Source organism: Ursus americanus, chromosome 27 (genome assembly GCF_024610735.1).
Source record: "Ursus americanus isolate L20-20 chromosome 27, mUrsAme1.1.p, whole genome shotgun sequence".
Classification (NCBI taxonomy): Eukaryota; Metazoa; Chordata; class Mammalia; order Carnivora; family Ursidae; genus Ursus; species Ursus americanus.
The window spans coordinates 9,485,938-9,506,212 of NC_142153.1; the positions used below are offsets into that span (position 1 = coordinate 9,485,938).

The 20,275-nt window shown below is 37.1% G+C and overlaps 1 protein-coding gene across 1 annotated transcript in view; it reads right to left on the reverse strand.

Annotated features, from left to right (window-relative positions):
- Nucleotides 1-5,842: 5,842 nt before the first annotated feature.
- The window catches only part of LOC148107621 (A disintegrin and metallopeptidase domain 3-like), a 119,557-nt gene continuing 105,124 nt past the window's right edge, over nt 5,843-20,275 (reverse strand). The window contains exons 19-20 of the mRNA XM_087856327.1: nt 9,201-9,363; nt 5,843-5,891 (exon numbers count right to left, since the gene is read on the reverse strand). Of these exons, the coding sequence (XP_087712453.1) occupies nt 5,843-5,891; nt 9,201-9,363 (212 nt within the window). The remainder of the gene's footprint in view (nt 5,892-9,200; nt 9,364-20,275) is intronic.

Genomic DNA, 20,275 nt, shown 5'->3' on the forward strand with positions numbered 1-20,275 from the left:
TCACTGGGGAATTCTACCAAACATTCAAAGAAGAAATAATACCTATTCCCCTGAAGCTGTTCCAAAAATTAGAAACAGAAGGAAAACTACCAAACTCATTCTATGAGGCCAGTATTACCTTGATCCCCAAACCAGGCAAAGACCCCAACAAAAAGGAGAATTACAGACCAGTATCCCTGATGCATAGGGAATGCCAAAATTCTCAACAAGATCCTTCTAATAGGATCCAACAGTACATTAAAAGGATTATCCATCACTACCAAGTGGGGTTCATCCCTGGTATGCAAAGGTGGTTCAACATTTGCAAATTGAACAGTGTGATAGATCACATTAATAAGAGAAGGGACAAGAACCATATGATCCTTTCAATTGAGGCAGAAAAAGCATTTGATAAATACAGCATCCTTTCCTGATTAAAACTAGAGTGTAGGCAGAGAGGGAACATTCCTCAATTTCATAAAAACCATCTATGAAAAGCCTACAGCGAATATCATTCTCAATAGGGAAAAGCTGAAAGCCTTTCCCTTAAGATCAGGAACATGACAAGGATGCCCATTCTCACCATTATTGTTCAACATAGTACTAGAAGTCCTAGCAACAGTAATCAGACAACAAAAAAGAATAAAAGGTATTCAAATTGGAAAAGAGGAAGTCAAACTCTCGCTCTTCACAGATGACATGGTACTTTATATGGAAAACCGAAAAGACTCCAACGCCCAAATTATTAGAACTCATAGAGCAATTCAGTTATGTGTCAGGATGCAAAATCAATGCTCAGAAATCAATTGCATTTTTATACACGAACAACGAGACTGAAGAAGGAGAAATAAGGGAATCAATTCCATTTACCATAGCACCAAAAATCATAAGATATCTCGGAATAAACTTCACCAGAGAGGTAAAGGAGCTATACTCTAGAAACTACAGAACATTGATGAAAGACATTGAGGAAGACACAAAAAGATGGAAAAGCATTCCATACTCATGGATCAGAAGAATAAACATAGTTAAAATATCTATGTTACCCAGATCCATCTACACTTTCAATGCCATCCCGATCAAAATACCAATGACATTTTTCAAAGAGCTAGAACAAACAATCCTGAAATCTGTGTGGAACTAGAAAAGACCCAAAATTGCCAAGGACATGTTGAAAAAGAAAAACAAAGCTGGGGGCATCACGTTGCCAGTTTTCAAGCTATACTACAAAGCTGTGATCACAAAGACAGCATGGTACTGGCACAAAAACAGACACACAGACCAATGGAACAGAATAGAGAACCCAGAAATAGACCGTCGGCTCTTTGGGCAACTAATCTTTGACAAAGCAGGAAAAAACATCCAGTGGAAAAAAGACAGTCTCTTCAATAAATGGTACTGGGAAAATTGGACAGCTATATGAAAAAGATTGAAACTTGACCACTCTCTCAGACCACACACAAAGATAAACTCCAAATGGATGAAAGACCTTGATGTGAGACAGGAATCCATCAAAATCATAGAGGAGAACATAGGCTGTAACCTCTTCGACATAGGCCACAGCAACTTCTTTCATGACATGTCTCCAAAGGCAAGGTGCACTGGGTATAACACGCAAACAATGAATCATGGAAAATACATCAAAAAGTAAGGATATACTGTATGGTGACTAACATAACATAATAAAAAATTGTTATAAAAAAAAGTAGTATCTTAGAGAATGACCATTGATTGTCATAACATTAATTAGGCGGTGACTTCAATTGAACCTACTGCTTCAGACTTGGCCTTTTTAATGGAGTGAATCAATACAGCCCTTGCCATCTAGTACGCAGCACTGACATGTCATACTCCTATCTCTGTATATCCCGTATTTGGAAGGATAACCAGGGGCGGTCTGCTTTCATTTGATAGAGTCAGCAGGATACTTTCATGGTTTTGCCTTAGTTGTCTATGCCAATTTTCTGGCTTTCTGCCATAATCTAATCCAGCTATCAGCAAATTTCAACTCACAGGCCAAATCCAGCCTGCCACTTATTTTTGTATGGCCCACAAGCTAAGAATGGTATTTATATTTTGAAATCATTGACAAAAGTAAAAATTATGTGAAATTCAAATTTCAGTGTTTATAATTAAAGTGTTATTGAAACATATAAAAAAACAAAGGCAAGAGAAACAAAAGAAAAAATGAACTTTTGGGACTTAATAAAGATAAAAAGTTTCTGCACAGTAAAGGAATCAGACATCAAAACAAAGAGGCAACCCAAGAATGGGAGAAGATATTCACAAATGAAACTTCAGATAAAATACTGGTATCCAAGATCTACAAAGAACTTCTCAAACTCAATACATGAGAAACAAATAATCAAATCAAAAAATGGGCAGAAGATATGAACAGACACTTTTCCAATGAAGACATACAAATGGCTAACAGACATATGAAAAAAAAGTTCAAAATCATTAGCCATCAGGGAAATTCAAATCAAAACCACTATGAGATGCCACCTTACGCCAGTTAGAATGGCAAAAATGGACAAGGCAAGAAACAACAGCTTTTGGAGAGGATGCAGAGAAAGAGGAACCTCTTACACTGTTGGTGGGAATGCAAGCTGGTACAGCCACATTGGAAACAGTGTCGCGGTCAAAAAGTTAAACTAGAGCTACCCTATGATACAGCAATTGCACTATGGGAATTTACCCCAAAGATACAGACATAGTGAAGAGAAGGGCCATATGCACCCCAATGTTCATAGCAGCATTGTCCACAATAGCCAAACTATGGAAAGAGCCGAGATGTCCTTCAACAGATGACTGGATAAAGAAGATGTGGTCCATATATACAAAGAAATATTACTCAGCCATCAGAAAGAACAATTATCCAACATTTGCAGCAACATGGATGGGACTGGAGGAGATTATGCTAAGTGAAATAAGCCAAGCAGAGAAAGACAATTATCATATAGCTTCACTTATTTATGGAACATAAGGAATAGCAGGGAGATTGGTAGGAGAAGGAAGGGAAGAATGAAGGGGGGGTAAACAGAAGGGGGAATGAACCATGAGAGACTATGGACTCTGGGAAACAAACTAAGGGTTTCAGAGGGGAGAGGGATGTGGGATTGGGATAGGGTGATGATGGGTATTAAGGAGGGCACGTATTGCATGGAGCACTGGGAGGTATAGGAAAACAATGAATCATGGAACACTACATCAAGAACTAATGATGTACTGTATGGTGAATAACATAATTAAAAATTTTAAAAAAAGAAAAAAGAAATAACAGGTGTAGAGGAGAGAGAATTGAGGGAGCCAGTGTAGAAAGTTTTGGGGGTCAGGAGTAAGTGCAGGAATTTAGAGACCAGGAGGAAGAAGAAGATATAGCACAGAATTTTTAGAGATGAGAATTTGATTATGCTAAGTGAAATAGCTCAATCAGAGAAAGACAATTATCATATCATTTCACTCATATGTGGAATATAAGAAAGAGCACAGAGGATCATAGGGGAAGGGAAGGAAGACTGGGAAAAATCAGAGAGGAAGACAAACCATGAAAGACTCTTAACTATAGGAAACAAATTGAGGGTTGCTGTAGGGGAGGTGGGTGGGGGAATGGGGTAACTGGGTGATGGGCATTAAAGAGGGCACATGATGTGATGAGCACTAGGGTTATGTGCAACTGATGAATCATTGAACACTACATCTGAAACTAATGATGTACTATATGTGGCCTAATTGTATTTAAATAAAAAGAAAGAAAAAACAAAACAACAACAACAAAAAAGAGTTAAACCCTGGAATGTGTTTGTTTTAAATGAAATTCCAGTTCCAAGACGTAGTAAAATTTTGTACACACAGATAATTTTTTAAGTTTTTTTATGTCAGTTTCCTCATTTCAAAAATAAGGATAACCATAACCATGGAGGCTTAGTGAGGAAGAAATTAAATGTTGTGAGTTAATCTGTGTAAATCTACCAAATTAGAAACTTAACTGTGGAAGCAGGATGCGTGGTTGTTCATAAATACTTTAGAAACATATTTAGAATCTCTTTAAAATCATTTCTTATCATAAAATGTTGGTTAATAAATCTCTGGCTAATATTTTTCATGACACATCTCCAAAGGCAAGAGAAACAGAAGATAAAATGAATTTGTGCAACTTCATCAAGATAAAAAGCTTCTGCACAGCCAAGGAAACAGTCAAGAAAACTAAGAGGCAGCCCACAAAATGGGAGAAGATATTTGCAAATGACACTATAGATAAAAGACTGGTATCCAAGATCTACAAAGACTTCTCAAACTCAATACATGAGTAACAAATAAACAAATCATAAAATGGGCAGAAGATATGAACAGACACTTTTCCAATGATGACATACAAATGGCTAACAGACACATGAAAAAGTGTTCAAAATCATTAGCCATCAGGGAAATTCAAATCAAAACCACACTGAGATGCCACCTTACACCAGTTAGAATGGGAAAAATTGACAAGGCAAGAAACAACAATTGCTGGAGAGGATGTGGAGAAAGGGGATCCCTCCTACATTGTTGGTGGGAATGCAAGTTGGTACAGCCACTCTGGAAAACAGTGTGGAGGTCCCTCAAAAAGTTAAAAATTGAGCTACCCTATGACCCAGCCATTGCACTACTGAGTATTTACCCCAAAGATACAGACGTAGTGAAGAGAAGGGCCATATGCACCCCAATGTTCATAGCAGCAATGTCCACAATAGCTAAATCGTGGAAGGAGCCGAGATGCCCTTCAACAGATGATTGGATGAAGAAGCTGTGGTCCATATATACAATGGAATATTACTCAGCTATCAGAAAGAACGAATTCTCAACATTTGCTGCAACATGGACGGCACTGGAGGAGATTATGCTAAGTGAAATAAGTCAAGCAGAGAAAGACAACTATCATGTGATTTCTCTCATCTATGGAACATAAGAACTAGGATGATCGGTAGGGGAAGAAAGGGATAAAGAAAGGGGGGTAATCAGAAGGGGGAATGAAACATGAGAGACTATGGACTATGAGAAACAAACTGAGGGCCTCAGAGGGGATGGGGGTGGGGGAATGGGATAGACCGGTGATGGGTAGTAAGGAGGGCACGTATTGCATGGTGCACTGCGTGTTATACGCAACTAATGAATCATCGAGCTTTACATCGGAAACCGGGGATGTACTGTATGGTGACTAACATAATATAATAAAAAATCATTAAAAAAAATAAAAAGAACGAGTTCTCCACATTTGTTGCAACATGGACGGCACTGGAGGAGATAATGCTAAGTGAAATAAGTCAAGCAGAGAAAGACAATTATCATATGATTTCTCTCATCTACGGAACATAAGAACTAGGAAGATCAGTAGGGGAAGAAAGGGATAAAGAAAGGGGGGTAATCAGAGGGGAAATGAAGCATGAGAGACTATGGACTCTGAGAAACAAACTGAGCACTTCAGAGGGGAGGGGGTGGGGGAATGGGATAGGCTGGTGATGGGTAGTAAGGAGGGCACGTATTGCATGGTGCACTGGGTGTTATACACAACTAATGAATCATCGAACTTTACATCAAAAACCATGGATGTACTGTATGGTGACTAACATAATAAAAATAAAATAAAATAAAATGGAACAAACTACTCATACAAAAAAAATTTTAGCTAACACTAAATATTTGCAAATTAATGTAAAACAAAATTTTCAAATTCTTTCATTCTTTGTCTTAGTATACGATACTGATAAATAGGAATCAAGATGATGGAATATGGAATAATAGCGTGTTTACACTAAGGTATTAAAATTTTTAAATTATTTTATGAATTATACCATTTTCACTCATTTGATTCCTCAATTTACCTTTAACTTGATGACTGGTTGCTGTTACTACTGCCGTCTTCTGATACAGATCTGTAAAAAAGAAATGGCATTACTTTAGGGTTAGAAAACATTGTAATTTTATTTTTCTGTTTGAGTACAACTTAATTATTTGACAAGTTTATGCATTATGCTATATTCACCACAAGTGTGGCTACCACCTGTCCGATTATAGCACTATTACAATGCCATTGACTGTATTCTCTATGCTGTACCTTTTATTGCCTCGTCTTATTCATTCCATTACTAGAAACCTACATCTTCCTCTCCTTTTCACCCATTTTACCCAACCCTCCACCTCACTCCCCTCTGACAACCAGCAATTTGATCTCTGTATTTATAGATCTGATTCTGCTGTTTGTTTGTTTATTCATTATTTTTTCCATTCATAAGTGGAATCATATGGTATTTGTCTCAGTCTGACTTATTTCATTTAGCATAATACTCTCCAGGTATTTTAAATTTTTGAGAAACCTCCATAATGTTTTGCACAGTAGCTGCTCCAATTTACATTCCCACCAACAGTGCACAAGATTTTTGTTTTGTTTCGTTTTCCTTCACATCTTTACCAACACTTGTTATTTCTCGGTTTTTGGATTCTAGCCATTATGACAGGTGTAAGTTCATATCTCACTGTGGTTTTGAGTTGCATTTTCCTAATGATTAGTGATGTTGAGCATCTTTTCATGTGTCTGTTTGGTATTTGTATATCTTCTTTGGAAAAATGTCTATTCAGGTCCTTTGCCCAAATTTAAATCAGATTATTTGTGGGGTTTTTTGGTGTTGAAATGTTCAAATTCTTTATATACTTTAGAGATTAACCCCTTATCTAACATATCATTTGCAAATCTCTTCTCACATGCAGTAGATTTCCTTTTTGTTTTCTTCATGGCTTACTTCACTGTGCATAAGTTTATTTTGGTGTAGTCCCAATATTTTATTTTTGCTTTTATCTCTTTTGTCTGAAGAGACATATCTAGAAAAATGTTTCTACCACCAATGTCAAAGTAATTACTGCCTGTGTTTTCTTGTAGGATTTTTATTGTTTCAGGTCTCACATTTAGGTCTTTCATTCATTTCGAGTTTATTTTTGTGTATGGTGTAAGGAAGTGGTCATTTTGTTCTGTTTTGTTTTAATTTATTTTATTTTATTTGCATGTCTTTTTCTCATTGCATATTCTTGCCTCCTTTGTCGCAAATTAATTGACCATATAGTTTTGGGTCCATTTCTGGGTCTCTTCCATTGATTGATGTGTCTATTTTGGTGCCAGGACCATACTCTTTTGATTACTACAACTTTGTACTTATATCTTGAAATCTTGGATACCTCTAGCTTTGTTCTTTTTCAAGATTGCTTTGACTCTTTGGGGTCTTTTGTGGTTCTATAAAAACTTCAGGATTATTTGTTCTGGTTCTGCAAAAAATGCCACTGGTAGTTTGAGGGAGATTATATTTAATCTGTAGACAGTTTTAGGTAGTATGGATACTAACAATATAATTAATATTAACAATATTAATTCTTCCAATCCCTGAGCATAACGTATCTTTCCATTTGTGTCACCTTCAATTTCTGTCATCAATGTCTTATTGTTTTCTGAGTAAAGGTCACTTGCTTCCTTGGTTAAGTTTATTCCTAGGTATTTTATTCTTTTTGTTCCAATCGTATATGGAATAGTTTTCTTGACTTCTCTGATACTTCATTAGGAGTGTATAGAACCACAACTGATTTCTGTGCATTAATTTTGTATATTTCAGCATTGCTGAATTCATTTATTAGTTCTAATAGTTTTTTCTGTAAGTTTTTCTATGCAGACTATCCTGTCATCCGCAAATAGTGACAGTTTTATTTCTTCCTTATCAATCTGGATATTTTTTTATATCTTTCTGTTTCCTAATTCCTATGGTTAAGACTTTCAGTACTATGTTGAAAACAGTGGCAAGAGCAGACATCCTTGTCTTGTTCCTGATCCTCAAGGAAGAGTTTTCAAAGTTTCATCTTTGAGTATGATGTTAGCGATGGGTTTTTCAGATATGCTCTTTTTTATGTTGAGGCACGTTCCTCATAAGTCCATGTTCTTGAGAGTTTTTTTGATGGAAGCTTTATTTCATTATGTTATCTTTATTTCTGCAAGTGGGAAACAGAGACATTTTCCTTTAGCATAGAAAATGAGACCCATTTATTTATTCTTTCTTCCACATTCCCTTTTCCCTAAATATCCCTGACTGAGCAAATTTGTGACTTGTATGGTGATATGGTAAAAAAAAAAAAACTGTATGTAAGTGAAAGGAGTTAGATAAAGACAACTACCATATGATCTCACTTATGTGTGGGATCTAAATTTTTTTTAAATTTTATTTATTCATTTGACAGAGAGGGAGAACACAAGCAGGGGGAGCAGCAGGCAGAGGGAGAAGCAGACTCCCTGCCAATGTGGGGCTCCATCCCAGGACCCTGGGATCATGACCTGAGCAGAAGGCAGACCCTCAACCGACTGAGCCACCCAGTTTTTTTTTTGTTTGTTTTTTAAAACAAAAAATAAGCTCATAGATACAGATAATAAGTTGATGGTTATCAAAGGTGGGTTTGTGGGGTGAGTGAAATGAATGAAGGAGATCAAAGGTACAAACTTCCAGTTACAAAACAATTAAGTAATGAGTATATAATGTATAACATGGTGACTATAATTAATACTAAAATACTGCATATTTGAAACTTACTCAGACAATAGATTTTAAAAGTCCTCATCACAAGAAAATAAAATTTCAAAACTATCTATGGAGACAGATATTAAGTAGAATTTTTGTGGTGCCCATTTCAAGTACCTTAATTCTAATTTTAGAAATATATGAACAACACTAATTAAGTGTAAAATGTGCATTGTCCTATCTGTATTCTCCTTTTCATATGGGTTTTTTAAAAAACATTTTTCTCACCTTCTACATATTCAATTCACAAAATTTGTTTCCTTATCTCTATTAATTGCCTTGGTACAACTGAATGTCAATGCGAAAAAAATAAATAAATAAATGAGGTTGCTTAGGTGGTGGTCAGAGCCTGCTGATGCAATAGCACCCAGAATGGCTTTCAATTTGAAAGGCACTGTGAACTTACTGAGTAATTTCAGTTATTTCTGGACCTATAAGAACAAGAAAGATAACTTCTACATGAAATCTGAAAAAAAATTAGTATATATCAAGACTCAATATTTCTACTTTTTAACCCAATTCACCCAATATCCAAACACAACACTTTTAAGTCCTGTTTACAATATTCTGAATTACATTTTACTTCTTCCTCAATTGGATTTTAAAATTAATTTTACAAATAATTAATTTACTTACTCTCCACTTACTGTTCCCTCTCTGTTCCAAAATCTTATTTTATCCCATTTAAAAACGATGATGGCAGTTAAAATAAGGATGGGTAGAAAAATGTAGAAACTGATCAAGAGGCCATTTCTTTGAGGAGCAGCATATCGTTTTCTAAGTAAGCTTTCACCTTGAGCTGAAAACATGAAAGTACATTTTAAATTTATCAAAATGGAAGAGTTGGGGAAGAAAAAAGATGTCTGAGGAGTAGGGGACATTTTTTCAGCTGGTCCCCTGAATTGAGCCGGATATCTACCAGATCATCCTGAATATCCACAAAATCAGCCACAGACATAGGTAGATACATTTAGATCTCTACAAACCAATATCTCCAGTGCTGAGTATTGAGGTATGAAGCGGGGAGTGGTGAATCTGTGCACAGATATTGGAAGATAAACGGAAGGGGGAGGGAGCTGCCATGCTCAGGGGCCAGGAAGCAGTAGTCTCCTGCACCGGAGAGTGGGCAGGATTCATGGACTGGTAGCTCGTGAGAAAGCCAACTGAGACCGGGAGCTAGGGAGCACGTGCGTGACCAGACTGAAAACCAGGGATCCAGAGCACGCGTGAACCACACTGAAACAGGGATCTCAGTGGTGCGTGTGGGAACTGGGGGTGGCTGTAGGTGTTAGAAGCATAAAGGACAGAGACAGGCCAGCCCTGGGAGTGAGGTTTGGGAGAGAGGCTGTGGGGTGCGCAATCCAGGATACTGTGGGGTTTTTAGCAGCACCAACAGAAACAGAGTTAAAGGGGCCAGGAGAGCTGAGTGGAGAGCAGACTGCAAGACTGAGACAGTGGCTTGGATATGGCTACTGTGGCTCTGAGTCTCAGAGGAGTCACTGAAAACCACCAGGGAAAGCTGCCAGAGAACAAAAGCCTGAAAATACCAGTTCTCAATGTACCCATCCCCACCCCCTCTCAAAGGGGATGGGGCAACTCTATCCAAACAGGGTTGCCTGAGTATCAGTGTGGCAGGCCCCTTTCCCAGAAGACAGGCTGAAAAATCAAGAAGCACACATTGCTAAGGTCCCTAATAAAACAAATGCATATTGCTTGGGTCCTGGTCAATAATTTGGGCTCTGTGCATCCTTGCAACCTCTCCTCATCAGAATGACAAGGAGGAGGAATCCCTCCCAACAAAGAAAAGAAACAGAGACTGCGGCCTCTGCCACAGAACTAATGAATATGGATATAACCAAATTGTCAGAAATGGAGTTCAGAGTAACAATGGTCAAGATGATGTGTAGGCTTGAAAAAATACTAGCGAAAATATTAACGAGAGTATAGAATCTCTAAGGGTGGAAATGAGAGCGAATCTGGCAGAAATTTAAAATGCTATGGATCAAATGCAGTCTAAACTGGATGCTCTGAGGGCCAGGGTAAAAGAGGCAGTAATACGAATTACTGAATTGGAAGATGAGATGAAAGAAAAGAACGAAAAAATGGGAACTTGACTCAATAAAATCCAATCTCAAGAATATACAGTATAGGAGATTACTAACTCAATGAAACGTTTAAATGTCAGAATCATCAGCATACCCAAGGGATGGAAAACGAGAGAGATCTAAAGAGATATTTGAACAATTATAGCTGAGAACTTCCCTAATCTGGCAAAGGAAACAAGCATTCATGTCCAAGAGGCAGAGAAGACCCCTCTCAAGATCAGTGAGAACAGACCAACACCATGGCACATAATAGTACAATTCACAAATCTTAGATGAAGGAAAAAATCTTGAAAGTAGCCAGGGGGAAGAGAATCCTCACCTACAGAGGGAAGAACATCAGAATAATGTCAGACCTGTATACAGAGACCTGGCAAGCCAGAAAAAAACTGGCAAGGCATATTCAGAGCACTAAGTGAGAAGAACATGCAGCCAAGGATCCTTTATACAGCAAGGCAGTCATTCAGAATGGATGGAGAGACAAGGACATTCCAAGAATGGCAGAAACTGAAAGAATATGTGACCACCAAGCCAGCCCTACAAGAAATATTAAGGGGGGTTCTATAAAAGTAAAAAGACCCCAAGAGTGATACACAACAGAGATTTACAATCTATGGAAACAAAGACTTCACAGGCAACATGACATCATTAAAATCATATCTCTCAATAATCACTCTCAATGTGAATGGCCTAAATGCCCCCATAAACACCACAGGGTTGCAGATTGGATAAAAAGACATGACCTAGCCATATGTTGTCTACAAGAGATTCATTTTGAACCTAAAGATACATCCAGACTGAAAGTGAAGGGAGGGAGAACCATTTTTCATGCCAACGGAACTCAAAAGAAAGCTGGGGTGGTGATTCTCCTATCAGACAGATTAGATTTTAAGCTAAAGACAGTAGTTAGAGATACAGAGGACACTATATTATTCTTAAAGGGTGTATCCAACAAGTGGATATGACAATTATAAATATCTATGCCCACAAAAGGGGAACAGCTAGATACACAAGCCAACCCTAAAACAGAATAAAGAGACATATGGATAATAATATATTAATAGTAGGGGACCTCAACACTCCACTCTCAGCAATGGAAAGATCACCTAAGCAGAGAATCAACAAAGAAACAAGAGCTTTGAATCACATACTGGACCAGATGGACCTCATAGATATATACAGAACACTACACACGAAAACAAAAGAATAATTCTTTTTGAATGCACATGGAACTTTCTCCAGAATAGACCATATACTGGGTCACAAAACAGGTCTCCACCGATACCAAAAGGCTGACATTATTCCCTGCATATTCTCAGACCACAATGCTTTGAAACTGGAACTCAATCACAAGGAAAAATTTGGAAGAAACTTAAACACTTGGAAACTAAGAACCATCCTGCATAAGAATGATTGGGTAAACCAGGGAATTAAGGATGAGCTTAAGCAATTTATGGAAACCAAAGAGAATGAAAACACATCAGTCCAAAACCTATGGGACACTGCAAAGGCAGTCCTAAGGGGAAAATACATGGCCATCCAAGCCTCATACAAAAGAACAGGAAAATCTAAAATACAGTTTTTATATTCTCATCTTAAGAAGGTGGAGCTGGAACAGAAGAACAGGCCTAACCCATGCACGAGAAGGTAGTTGATCAAGATTAGAGCAGAGATCAATGAATTGGAAATCAGGAGCATGGTAGAGCACATCAATGAAACTAGAAGGTGGTTCTTTGAAAGTATAAATAAGATTAATAAGCCACTGGCAAGACTTATTCAAAAAAACAGAGAAAGGACCCGAATTAATAAAATTATGAATGAAAAGGGAGAGGTCACAACCAACACCAATGAAATAGGAAGGATCATTAGAAACTTTTATCAACAGCTTTATGCTAATAAATTAAACAACTTGGAAGAAATGGATGCCTTCCTGGAAACCTATAAACTACCATGTCTGAAACAGGAAGAAATTGATTATCTAAACAGACAGATTAATTATGAAGATATTGAAGCAGTGATCAAAAACCTCCCCAAAAGAGTCCAGGGCCTGATGGCCTCCCCAGGGAATTCTACCAATGAATCAAAAAAGAAATAATACCTATCCTTGTTAAGCTGATTCAAAAATATAAAAATGGAAGAAAAGCTTCTAAACTCTTTCTATGAGGCCAGCATTACCTTGATCAAAAAACCAGACAAAGGCCCACCAAAAAGGAGAATTACAGATCAATATCGTTAATGAATATGGATGCAAAAATTTTCACCAAAATACTAGCCAATAGGATCCAACAGTACATTAAAAGGATTATTCTCCATGACCAAGTGGGATTTATTCCTGGGCTTCAAGGGTGGTCCAACAGCTGCAAATCAATCAAAATGACACTCTACATTAATAAAAGAAAGGACAAGAACTATATGATCCTCTCAATAGATGCAGAAAAGCATTTGACAAATTACAGCATCCATTCTTGATTAAAACTCTGCACAGTGTAGGTGGAGAAGGAATATATCATAAAAGCCATATTTGAAAAGCAATGGCAAATAACATTCTCACAGAAAAGACTGAGAGCTTTTACCCTAAGGTCAGGAAAGGGATGTCCACTCTTACCACTGTTGTTCAACATAGTAATAGAAATGCTAGCCCCAGCAGACAGCAAAAAGAAATAAAAGGCATCAAATAAGCAAAGAAGAGATCAAACACTCAGTCTTCACAGATGACATGATACTCTGTGTGAAAAAAACAAAAGGCTCCAACTGAAAATTGTTAGAACTCATAAAGGAATTTGGCAAAGTGGCAAGATATAAAATCGATGCACAGAAATCAGTTGCATTTCTATACAGAAACAATAAGACAGAAGAAAGAGAAGTTAAGGACTAGATCCCGTTTACAATTGCACTGAAAACCGTAAGATACCTAGGAATAAACCTTACCAAAGAGGCAAAGGATCTGTACTCAGAAAACTTTAGAACACTCATGAAAGAAATTGAGGAAGACAAAAGAAATGGAAAAATATTTCATGCTCATGGATTGGTAAAACAAATAATTGTTGAAATGTCTATGCTACCTAGAGCAATCTAGACATTCAATGCAATCTTTATCAAAATACTATTAACATTTTTCTCAGAGAGGGAACAAATAATCTTAAAATTTGTATGGAAAAAGAAAAGACCCCAAATAGCAAAAAGTTGAAAAAGAAAGCCAAATTTGATGGCATCACAATTCCAGATTTCAAGCTATGTTACAAAGCTGTAATCATCAAGATGGTATGGTACTGGCACAAAAACAGACACATAGATCAATGGAACAGAATACAGAACCCAGAAATGGACCTTCAACTCTATGCTCAACTAATGTTTGACAAAGGAGGAAAGACTATTCAAGGGAAAAAAGACAGTTTCTGCAATAAATGGTGTTGGGAAAATTGGAAGGCCACATGCAGAAGAACGAAACTGGACCATTTCCTTACACCATACAGAAAAATAGACTCAAAATGGATGAAAGATGTAAATGTGAGACAGTAATCCATCAAAATCCTAGAAGAGAACATAGGCAGCAACCTCTTTGACCTTAGCTACAGAAACATCTGGGTAGACATGACTCCAAAGGCAAGGGAAACAAAGGCAAAAATGAACCATTGGGACTTCATCAAGATAAAAAGCTTTTGCAAAGCATAGGAAACATTCGACAAAACCAAAAGACAACCTACAGAATGGGAGAAGAATTTTGTAATATTTTATCAGATAAATGGCTAGCATCCAAAATCTATCAAGAACTTGTCAAACTCAATACCCCAAAAGCAAATAATCCAGCCAAGAAATGGGCAGAAGACATGAACAGACATTTCTCCAAAGAAGACATACAAGTGGCCAACATACACATGAAATAATGCTCAACATCACTCGACATCAGGGAAATACAAATCAAAATCACAGTAAGATATCATCTCATGCCAGTCTAAACGGCTTAAATTAACAAGTCAGGAAATAACAAATATTGATGAGGAGGGGGAGAATGTGGAACCCCCTTACACTGCTGGTGGGAATGCATGGTGGTATAGCCACTCTTGAAAACAGTATGGAGGTTCCTCAAAAAGGTGAAAATATAGCTACCCTGTGACCGAGCAATTGCACTACTAGGTATATACCCCAAAGATACAAATGTAGTGATTCGAAGGGATACCTGCACCCCAATGTTTATAGCCACAATGTCCACAATAGCCAAAGTATGGAAAGAGCCCAGATGTCCATCTACAGATAAATGGATACAGAAGCTGTGATGTATGATATATGATATCATAGAATATTACTCAGCCATCAAAAAAATGAAATCTTGCCATTTGCAAAGACATGGATGGAACTATAGGTTATTATGGTAGGCAAAATAAGTTAATCAGAGAAAGAGAATTATCATATGGTTTCCCTCATATGTGGAATTTATGAAACAAAACAAAGAAGCATAGAAGAAGAGAGGAAAAATAAAACAAGACGTAATCAGAGAGGGAGACAAACCCTAAGAGACCCTTAACCATAGGAAACAAACTGAGGGTTGCTTGGAGGGATGGAGGTGGAGGGGATGGGGTAATAGGGTGATAGGCATTATGGAGGGCACGTGATGTAATAAGCACTGAGTGTTATACATAACTGATGAATCACTGAACTCACCTCTGAAACTAATAATACACTGTATGTTAATTAATTGAATTTATATTTAAAAAATAGAGTAAAAAATTATTAAAAATGATATAATAAAGTTTTTGTGTAACTGGCACTTTTATTTTTAAAATTTTTTGTTCTTTTTAAATTTTATTTTAATTTCCTTTTTATCTAAGTATATCTACAGTGCTACATTACTTTCAAGTGTATAACAATTCAACAATTCTATATGTTAATGCTCATCAAGTGTACTTTAATCCCCTTTGTCTATTTACTCTTCAAAAACAATAATAATAAATTAGGTTAAATTTCCATAGTACCTGCGTAAGGTGATATTGTTCTAATTAGGAGTATACTAATTAGAAAACAGATATTCCCCTAAGTGTTATGAAGGCATTATGGGAAATTGGGAAAATGAATGAAATCTCAATTCCATTAGTCAAAAGAAATAAGCCAGATGACTAAAATACGATTAACTAAATTAAGGAATCAGAATTACCACCAAAACAACTATGAGGATATTAAATACAAATGAATTTAATGCCCCCCAAAACAAAAATGCATTAACTTTAAATGCAGGCACAATCCAATTATAAGAATTGGTTTATCCAAAAAAAAGTGACTCATGATGTTTTATGAATTATAGAAAATTGGCAAATATATGCAAAAATATTGAAATTAAGCAAATATGTAGCAGGCTTAACCTATGGTAAAACTCAATACTTTTAAAATTCTTCCTTGCCTCATCCATCAGAGAAGATCAACTCTCCATCAATTCACCTCAACGAAAAATTATATCATATTGGAAGTGGAGCTTCCTTATGTGCATAATTACTTCAGAGGCTGATTTAAGAAATTGGACTAATCATTACTGGATTAAATGGGCAATATCCATTTTTCTAAGGAAGAAAAAAAAGGCTTCCACTTTGGTCAAGATAAAGTGTTTTCATTAAATGGTGCCAAGCTAGTCCTGTATAATAAAATGATAAAATAGGACAAAACACACGAAGGAAATGATTTCTGGAAGTCAATAGGAAATGCAAAACTTTATGTGAAGGAAGGAAAACATGACATTGATTTTATGAAAATCCAATTCTACCAATAGACAATTTGCTCAGCTCAGCTCAGAGAATTGGAGTTGAGGGCAAACTACAGCATTTCCACTGAGCCGAGGAGGCAGAGGAAAGAATTCACAACAGTCGAAAAGGTTAGACTCTACAGGGTGTGGCACTGACAAAAAGATGCTCTATAGGTTAGAGACAGCAGAAGGGTTAAGAAGGAGCCTCCCAGGAGTTTTTGGCAAGAAAGATAAGATAGATGGATAGACAAAGAGATTATATATATATAGAGAGAGAGAGAGAGGGAAAGAGACAGATTATCTATCTATCTATTTAGATAGATAGATGATGATAGATAGATAGATGATAGATAGATAGATAGATATAATATATTATATATATAATATATAGCAGCCTAAAGCTAATTATACAGCTGATTACTGGGTTGAGAGTGGAAGAAGATACCAGAGTTGGAGCTGTGCTGGAGAGAGAGCACCAAGGAGAGTTCAATTTCTTCACATGCTAACACATGTTGCCTATATTTTTTATTATGATGATTCTAATGAGTGTCAAGTTGTATTCATTGTGGTTTTGATTTTCATTTTCCTAGAATGTTCACCATCTTTTCATGGGCTTATGGCCATTTATGTATCTTCTATGGAGATGTGTTTATTTAAGCCTTTTCCAATTTTATTTGGGTTGTCTTTTTATTATGAATTTATGTTCTTTATATATTCTGAATACAAATCCTATATGAGATACAAGATTTGCAAATACATTCTCCCATTTTGTAGTTGGTATTTCACTTCTTGTTGTATCATTTCCAGCACAGAAGTTTTTAATTTTGAGATTGCAGGAGATGGCAGCAGTGTGGGAGGACCTTAGGCTTCCATTATCCCACAAACTCAACTAGATAACTATCAAATCATCCTAAATATCCCAGAAATCTATCTGAAGACAGATAGAACAAACTCCACAACTAAAGGTAAAGAAGAGGTCACACTGAAGAAGGTAGGAAGTACGGAGATTCAACTTCAGAGAGAAATGGATCATGGCCATTGGCGGGGGCATGAGGGAGCCAAGGATGAGGAGAACGGTGAGTGAATCTCCATAGCAATTGGCTTGGAAAGTGAGAGGGCCTGAATTTCATGAAATCTTGCAACCAGCAAGGCTTAAAGCCTATAGTTTTAACGGTCAGCATGTTTAGCTCTGGGAGAGTCCAGATCCATTGGGTCTGCTCTTGGAGAAAAGGCAGGACAAACAGCCTACAGACATACAAAACAGAAACTTTGATCTGAAGAATGCCTGGGGCACACAGTGGGAAGGTTAGTTGCTCATTTCTGAGCATGTTCCAAAGAAGCGCCATTAATGGATAGACCTTTCTGGGAACAAAGGAACTGGCAAGTGCCTTTTCCCTCCCCCATCCCTCAGCATAAAAACAAGGCCACTTGCAGAACCAGCACCAATACTTGCTACATAACTGGCTTATACAAAGCTCCACTTCCCTATGCTCCTTAAGAAATGCACTTCCCACTCATGCTAGCCTCAGTCCCAGCACAATGGGCCTCTTTCCCCAGAATACCAGCCCAAACCCCTGCCAACAGCTCTTCTTCTGATCCAGGAGTTTTGCAAGACCTTAGTTCCATTAGGGGCAATGACAGGTCTCATTTTACAAGCAGACCAGAGCACAACTAGTTAAAATTTGCCACATTCAGGCCAGGGACCAAACACTGCCTGCAACAGGCAAAGAGAGCTTCTGCAGATGATTGACCTAAAGGATGAAAGTGGCCAGCAGAGCACATGCAGCACACATTAGAGATACTCCTAGATGTGCCAGGCCCTGAAGAACAAGGAGACACTAAATTGCAGGGTATTACAGGACATCTTCTTCATAAAGCCCTTACCTGCAAGAACAGGAGACCTAGCTGACATTCCTAACAGAGAAACAGGCACAGAGACTTAGACAACATGAGAGGACAGAAGAATTTGTGTCAGATGAAAGAACAGGACAAGGCCATGGCTGGAGATCTAAGCAAAACAGATATAAGTAACATGCCTGATAGAGAGATTAAACAACAATCTAAGGATACTCACTGGACCTAAGAAAAGAGTGGAGGATATCAGCAAGACCATTAACAATGAGATGAGAAATACAAGCAGAGATAAAAGGCTCAATAAATGAAATGAGAAACAGGGTTGATGGAATGAAAAGCAGGTTGGAACAAGTGAAGGAACAAATTAATGACCTAGAAGACAGTAATGGAAGTTAATTAAGTTGAAAAAAAAGTTAAAAAAAAAGAATTATACAAAACTAGAATAGACGTTGAGAATTCAGTGACTTAGTGACTTCATCAAATTTAATAACATTCAGACTAGGAGTTCCAGAAGAAGAGAAAGAAAAATGGGCAGAGAATTTATTTTAAGAAATAATAGCTGAAAACTTCCCTAATCTGGAAAAGAAAACAGATATCCAGATCCAGGAGGTACAGAAACCCCCCAACAAAATCAACAAAAGTAGACCCACAACAAGGGATATTGTAATTAAAGGGACAAAATATACTGAATAAAAAAATACTAGCCAGAGCAAGCAACAGAAGAAAGCTACATACAAAGATATACCATAAGGCTATCAGCAGTACTTTCAGCAGAAGCTGAATCAGTCAAGGAGGGGCACCTGGGTGGCTCAGTTGGTTAAGCATCCAACTCTTGGTTTCAGCTCAGGTCATGATCTCAGAGTCATAAGATCCAGCCCCACGTCAGGCTCTGCTCTCAGTGCAGAGTCTCCTTGGGATTCTCTCTCTCTTCCTCTTCCGCTCTCCTTCTCTCTCTCTTTCTTACTCTAAAATAAAATAAATCTTTAACATAAATTGGTCAAAGAACTCACAAAATAAAGAATGTAAAAATATGACACCATATATCGAAAATATGGAGAGAAAAGGAGTAAGAATGGGTTCAAACTTAAATGACCGTGAACATAATATAGATTGCTATATGTAGAAGATATTATATACAAACCTAAAGGTAATGACAAATCAAAAACCATTAATACGTAGGTAAAAAATAAAGAGAAAGAAATCCGAATATATACCTAAAGGTAACCAGCAAACCATGAAAGACAGAAAGACAAGAAATCATCAGACAAAATCCTCAAAAACAAAGACAAAAGAAGTAATAAAATGCCAATATCTATCAATAATTACTTTTAATTTAAATGGACTAAATGCTCTAATCAAAAGATAAAGGTGGGGCGCCTAGGTGGCGCAGTCGTTAAGCGTCTGCCTTCGGCTCAGGGCGTGATCCCGGTGTTCAGGGATCGAGCCCCATATCAGGCTCCTCCGCTAGGAGCCTGCTTCTCCCTCTTCCACTCCCCCTGCTTGTGTTCCCTCTCTCGCTGGCTATCTCTGTCAAATAAATAAATAAAAATCTTTAAAAAAAAATTAAAAAAATAAAAAAAAAACAAAAGATATAGGTGACAGAATGAATAAAGAAAAAAAGACCCATTTGTGTGCTGCCTACAAGAGATTCATTTCAGACCTAAAGACACCGGCACATTGAAAGTGAGAGGATAGACAAATATTGAACATGCAAATGGATGTGAAAAGAAAGCCATGGTAGCAATACAATATATGGGACAAAATAAACTTTAAAACAAAGACTATATCAAGAGACAAAGAAGGACACTATGTCATCATAAAGGGAACACTCCCACAAGAAGATATAACAAATGTAAATATTTATGAGCCCAACGTGGGAGCACCCAAATACATAAAAAATTAATAATAAACATAGAGGAATTCATTGATAATGATACAATAATAGTAGGGGAATTTAGCACCACACATACAGCAATGGACAGATCATCCAAACAGAAAATCAATAAGAAAACAATGACTTTAAGTGA